The 5661-nt window shown below is 61.4% G+C and overlaps 1 protein-coding gene across 1 annotated transcript; it reads right to left on the bottom strand.

The window, feature by feature from the left end:
• Positions 1-39: 39 nt before the first annotated feature.
• Positions 40-3206, bottom strand: TRIM63 (tripartite motif containing 63). The gene is made up of 8 exons (XM_009648556.2): positions 3048-3206; positions 2765-2931; positions 1562-1730; positions 1159-1254; positions 757-990; positions 623-645; positions 313-437; positions 40-203 (listed from the first exon to the last, which is right to left on the bottom strand). The coding sequence occupies exons 1-8, from the start codon at positions 3204-3206 to the stop codon at positions 40-42; spliced, it is 1137 nt and encodes a 378-aa protein (XP_009646851.1).
• Between the last annotated feature and the right edge of the window lie 2455 nt (positions 3207-5661).

Raw genomic sequence — 5661 nt, 5'->3', positions numbered from 1 at the left:
GGTACTGGGGAGCGGCCAGGGGAAGAGGAGGGGGGGGGGTCAAGGGGGGTCCAAGTCCCTGAAGCTCCCCCATGGGTGCTTGAGGGTCCCTGGGGAGGTGGGCTTGGCCGTGCCACCTCTCTTACCCGTCACTGCCCTCTCGGGCGCCGTGTCCTCCTCCACCTCTTCTTCCTCCCCATCAAAGTACTCCTCATCTTCCTCAGCTGCAAGCAGGCAGCAAACGTCACAGCGGGGCCACCGGAAAACATAGTGGGTGCCACCAGATTGGTGGCAGTTGGTAAAGGGGCATGAGGGGGTCAGGAGCTGAATTACCAGGGATGAAGTCCAAGGCGCAGACCGCCTCAGCGAGGTGGTCCAGGCTCACTGAGAAGGCATCCATGCTCTCGTAGCCGTGCTCGATCTTCTCCAGCTTGCCACCCTTGGAGGCCTCCACGATCCTGAGCAGGGAGAGCACAGCCTGGTCCCTTCCTGTCCCCTCGCCAGGCTGGGGGACCGCAGGGTGCAGGAGTGGGGGGGTCGGGGCAGCCCCACGCTCACCACCTGGGCACCCTGTGGCTGAATCCCTCCCAGCTGTGGGACAGGGATTAGGGATGGGCAAATTTTCCCCAATTTGGGCACTTACGTTTTAATGAGCTGCTTGGCATTCTGTGGGGAGCAAGAGGAGAAGTCAGTGGAGCCGTGTGGCAGCACCAGAATGTCCCCAAGCCGGTGGGACCCCATGCAGACACCAGCAGGGGAGGGGTGTGGGGGTCTTACCATGAGGAAGGTGGCCCCCCCAGTCTCCTCCATGGCCTGGATGGCCGTCTCCACCAGCCGGCTTGATTTCTCCAGCTGCTCCTTGTACTGGTGGATGAGGCCCTGGACGAAGCCCGTCTTGTCACCCTGCTCCTGGGTGATGCGCTGCAGCAGCTCCAACTTCTTCTCCTCCAGCAGTGCTGCCAAGGCGTCGAAGCGAGCACACAGCTCCCGCTTGGCCGCCTCGCTGTTCTCCTGCAGGGACAAGGGGCAAGGGATGTCACGTGTGTGTCCCTCGGCACCAGCAGCATCCTGGGGCTTCCCTGCTCTGTGGGCTCCAGCTCCCTCCCGGCCATCCCAAATATTCTTTGGCTGAGGTTTCACCCCTGGATTTTGGAGGGCTCCTTTGCCCCCCTTCCTCACCTCGGTGCTCCGGCACGAGTCCTCCAGCTGGGAGATGATCGTCTGGATCCGGTCGTTCCCCGCCACCAGCATGGAGATGCAGTTGTTCAGCTCAGTCTGGGCAGGGACAGATGGACAGAAACAGCTTGAACCCCAGCAGGGACAGGGACGGGGACATTTCCCGTCCTGACATGGAGATGGGCTGGGCATTGCCTGGCTCCAGCTCCGCTCCCCCCACATCTCCCCATGAGCTGTGGCCACTCTAAATATAGGCTGTCTCCTGGGCGAAGTCACCCAGGGGCTATTAATACCCCATGAGCGGGTCCCAGTGCTATTTGTGGCCGTCCCAGCTCAGCACATTGCCCTGGGACCAGCCATGTCCCCCGCAGCCCCCCCCTCCCCCCCCCGTTGCCCTGCACAGTACCTTCTGGCCCTGGAAGACAGTTTGCAGGGGGGCAACCTCGCAGTCCTTGTGGGCACCAAAGACTTTGCACATGGAGCAGGTCGGGACCTCACAGGTGACGCAGTAGATGTTGATCCGCTCATCCTCGTGCTCCTTGCACATGGGGTGCTCCCCCTTCTTCAGTGGCCTGCTGGAGAGAGCGGCACGGCTGCGGTGACATCCCCATCAGGGTGACATCCCCTGCCACGATGATGTCCCCATTGCAACATCATCCCCACCGCGGTGACATCCTCACCAATGCTGCACAGCCACCCCACAATCAGGTCCCCAGGCAAGAGGCCAGATCTTGGCATAACCCCACTCTTGCTCCTTTGGGAGCCACGAACCTCTGTCCCTCATAAGCCCCGAGTCCCCAGTAAGCCCCAGTTTAAACCAATGCAGCACTGGGCACAGCAGCAGTCGGCACCAGCGGGCGGGGGGTCCAGGGCCGCACTCCAAGGACACTACACAAGCACCTAATTTTAGCCTTGGGCTGCCAGGATTTATTGTTGTCACCCAAGGCGTGACTGGGGTGGGGGCACCCAGAAACCCCCAGGGGGTCCCAGCCGGGGGCTGCAGCTGAATCATCCCCTCTGCAGCAAGGGGGAACACGGGGAACGCTGCCACGTGCCACCGTCCCAGTCCCCATGGCTCTCGATCAATATTTACAGTGGTTTGGAGAATTTGGCCAGGGCCACCACTCTGCCTCGAGAAGCTGCGACCCCTCCGTACCCCACTCACTGCACGCTTTTCCAGAGCGGGCCCCCCCCAAACTGTCCCTCTGCCCCTTATCAGCCAGCAGTGCCTGCTGTCACGAGCGGAGCCTGGATTTGTCCCCCACACCTCTTATCTCCCACCGAATGCTCCAGTTGCAGATTGTGGGGGGGTAGGACTTGTCAAGCTGCCACCACCCCCCCAAGGACCCACTGTCCCCCTGAGCCACCCAGAGACCCAAACTGCTCTGGACAGGGCAGCGATTTGGGTCAGGGGAGGAAGATTTGGATCGGGGACCACTGAGACAGCAGAAAAGCCCCCCCAATTTCTCACCCAGCTGCCAGTCTCCTGCGGTCTCAACGATGGTGCTGGGGTTTGGGAGGCAGGCATCCCCATGCCCCCGTGTCCCCATGTCCCTCTGTCCCCACAGGGGCAAGGCAGAAGCAATCAGCCACAGCCACCCATGCCTACCTGGAGCACTCCTGCTTGTAGATGTCGATGATGTTCTCCACCAGCAGGTTCCTCTGCAACCCGTAGACGCCGTGACGGTCCAGCAGCACCTCATGGCGACATGACGGGCACCGGAACCGGCCCCCCGAAATCACGCTGCCCCGACTCTGCCAGTATGGGTTGGCAGCCTGGGAGGGAGAGATGTACATTGAGGGGTCCATGAACACCCCCACAGCACCACAAGCATCCCGGTGACCTCCAGCACGGACCGGGGCAGGGAATGGGCTCAGGGACCCTCTCTCACCTGGAAGACGTCGTTGGCACACTTGCGGCAGAGGTTGTGCTGGCAGGGCAGGATCACCACCGGCTTGCTGAACATCTCCAGGCAGATGGGGCAGATGAGCTGCTTCTCCAGGCTCTCCATGGGGCTGCCATCCTGTAGGATGCCGGCTTGGAAATCCATCGGCACAACGGTGCGCTCCTCTCACCCGCTCTCGGCTGCCGGCAGCTCCCCTCGTCCCGCTATTTATAAGTCGCTCCCTGGTCACGAGGAGCCAAATCCCGACACGGGGTCGGGTGTCCGGGGAAGCAGCACCTGTCACACGGGACTGAGCCATCGGGATGCCGCCGGCGGCGGTAAACAAGCTGGGGACAGGCTGTCCAGGAGGCCCTGCCCACCCGTGTCGTGGCTGCCGGCACGCCGAAACCAGAGCTGGGGGGTAAACAGGGCCAGGCTTCGCCCCTGGGCCAAATGGCCACACACCCCAGGGGGCAGCGTGGCCGGATCCTGGGGTTGAGCCCCCCAACGGCATAGGGGTGGGGGCATGGAGGGGCAAAAAACAGCCCCGTGGTCATTCAGACATTGCGATGGTGCTGGGAATGGGGCAGATCCAGGGCCAGCAGCAGTGGGGATTATAAGGAACATCGCCCTTTGCACCCCCAAAACACAGCCACTGCTGGGGTGCAAACACGTGCCTTGCCACTGGGTCCGCAGGCTGTGCTTGGAGAGGAGAGGCAGCACCAGGGAGATGCAGCCCCCATGCCCGGCACATGCACCAGGGTCCCCCCTTCCCTCCCCAGGTGGGGGCTGGGGAGCTCTTCTGTACCCCCAGATGCAGGGGCAGGGAGGGCTGCAAGAGCTGCTCCCCATGCTGGCATGCACGGCCATGGCCATGACCTAGCCAGCCCCTCTGCTCGGTTGCAAAACCTGACCCAGAAACAGGGCAAGCGGCCGCATACGCCCCCTCGGGACCTGCACCCGCCAGGGAAAACAGCCCCGGTGCACAGGGCCCAGCTGGCGGGGTGATAAACAGGGTGTTGTGCCAAATGCCAGCACCCGTCCACAGGGAGACCTGTAAATACTGGCAGCTGCACGAGGAGAGCGGGGTAATTATAGCGTCGTCGCCTATGGGTCACGCTGGCAAGGGGACGGGGTGGGGTGGGATGGTGGCTGCTGCTGCACCCACAGCAACTGCAGGCAGGGGGGATGAGTGCTGGGGTGCAGGGGCGCATGAGTACATGGGTGCACAAGTGCAGGGGTGCATGGGTAAATGGGTGCACAAGTGCATGGGTGCATGGGTACAAAGGGTGCAGGGGTGCATGGGTACATGGGTGCACAGGTAAATGGGTGCAGAAGTCCAGGGGTACCTGGGTGCATGAGTATGGATAGCAGAGGTACCTGGGTGCATGAGTATGGATAGGTACAGGGGTGCAGGGGTACATGGGTGCATGAGTATGGATAGGTGCAAGGGTGCAGGGGTACCTGGGTGCATGAGTATGGATAGGTACAGGGGTGCAGGGGTACCTGGGTGCATGAGTATGGATAGGTACAAGGGTGCAGGGGTACCTGGGTGCATGAGTATGGATAGGTACAGGGATGCAGGGGTACCTGGGTGCATAAGTATGGATAGGTACAAGGGTGCAGGGGTACACGGGTGCATGAGTATGGATAGGTGCAAGGGTGCAGGGGTACATGGGTGCATGAGTACATGGGTATAAGGGCGCATGGGTACATGGATGTATGGCTGCAGGGGTGCACAGGCCCCATCTTCGCTGCAGCCAGCCCCTCCTGGGGCAGGGCAGCCCTGCAGCTGTTTTGGGTGTTCCTTCCGGGCAGGCTCACATGTCAACCAAGTGACTGTGCTGGGACAGGCCAAGCACATCTTGCAAAATTGTCCTCGTTTCGGCACTTGGGGCTCTTCCAGGGAGGTGCTGGCATGGAAGCAGGGCTGGCCGGGCATTTCGGAAGGTAGCGTGGATGTCGGTCACCGACCGGAGCCAGGAGTGGGGCACCCTGATGTGCATCCACCCCATGCCCCTGACCTGGCCCTGCCCGGGGGTGGCATTGATGAACTAATTGCTTCTGGACTCGATTAAGGGGATTCATAGGAACGGAGGGGTTGTAATGCCCTAATCAGCTTTCAAAACCCACAAGGGGCTCGTCAGCCCCTAATTGGCTTGGGGCAGCTTAGGCAGGGCCCTGGGGCACTAATCACCACCGGGCTCCTTCCCAATAAACCGGGGAGAGGCGGGAGCGCGCGCTGCTCTGGCGGGAGCGTATCTGAACTGCTGCTGCTCGCCCTCTCCAAGCGACGGCCGGCCTTGGCTTCTCCCAAAATGACTGCGATGGCCCTACAGGTCGAGGGGACAGCAGGGACCATAGCAGGAGCCCCATGCCCCCCCAACTCCTGTGCATGGGGGGCCACCTCCAGCCCCACAGCCTGCCGAGGAAAGGGGGCAATGGCAGAGAGCGGGGACAGCTCTCCACTAGGAGCTGTGTCGCCATCACGCAGAGCCAGAGCGTGAGGGACTCCATTCATTTATTTGGTAATGCCAAGTGATAAATTAATAAATAATAATAATAAAAAAAAAAAAAAACCCAACACAAAAAACACCCCCAAGAAAAGAGGAGAGCCGTC

The sequence above is a fragment of the Egretta garzetta genome, unplaced genomic scaffold (assembly GCF_000687185.1).
Source record: "Egretta garzetta isolate BGI_Z169 unplaced genomic scaffold, ASM68718v1 scaffold101, whole genome shotgun sequence".
In the NCBI taxonomy this organism is placed as follows: Eukaryota; Metazoa; Chordata; class Aves; order Pelecaniformes; family Ardeidae; genus Egretta; species Egretta garzetta.
Note: the sequence above shows the minus strand (reverse complement) of the source record. Positions and strands in the feature narration are given on the sequence as shown.

Excerpts from the sequence above, each read along its gene's own strand:
- TRIM63 (XM_009648556.2), bottom strand. The coding sequence starts at position 3,206 with ATGGATTTCCAAGCCGGCATCCTACAGGATGGCAGCCCCATGGAGAGC. Across the intron at positions 646-756 it reads GGGGGGCCACCTTCCTCATG|AATGCCAAGCAGCTCATTAA; the intron begins GTAAGACCCCCA and ends TGCTCCCCACAG. Across the intron at positions 438-622 it reads GCCAAGCAGCTCATTAAAAC|GATCGTGGAGGCCTCCAAGG; the intron begins GTAAGTGCCCAA and ends CTCCCTGCTCAG.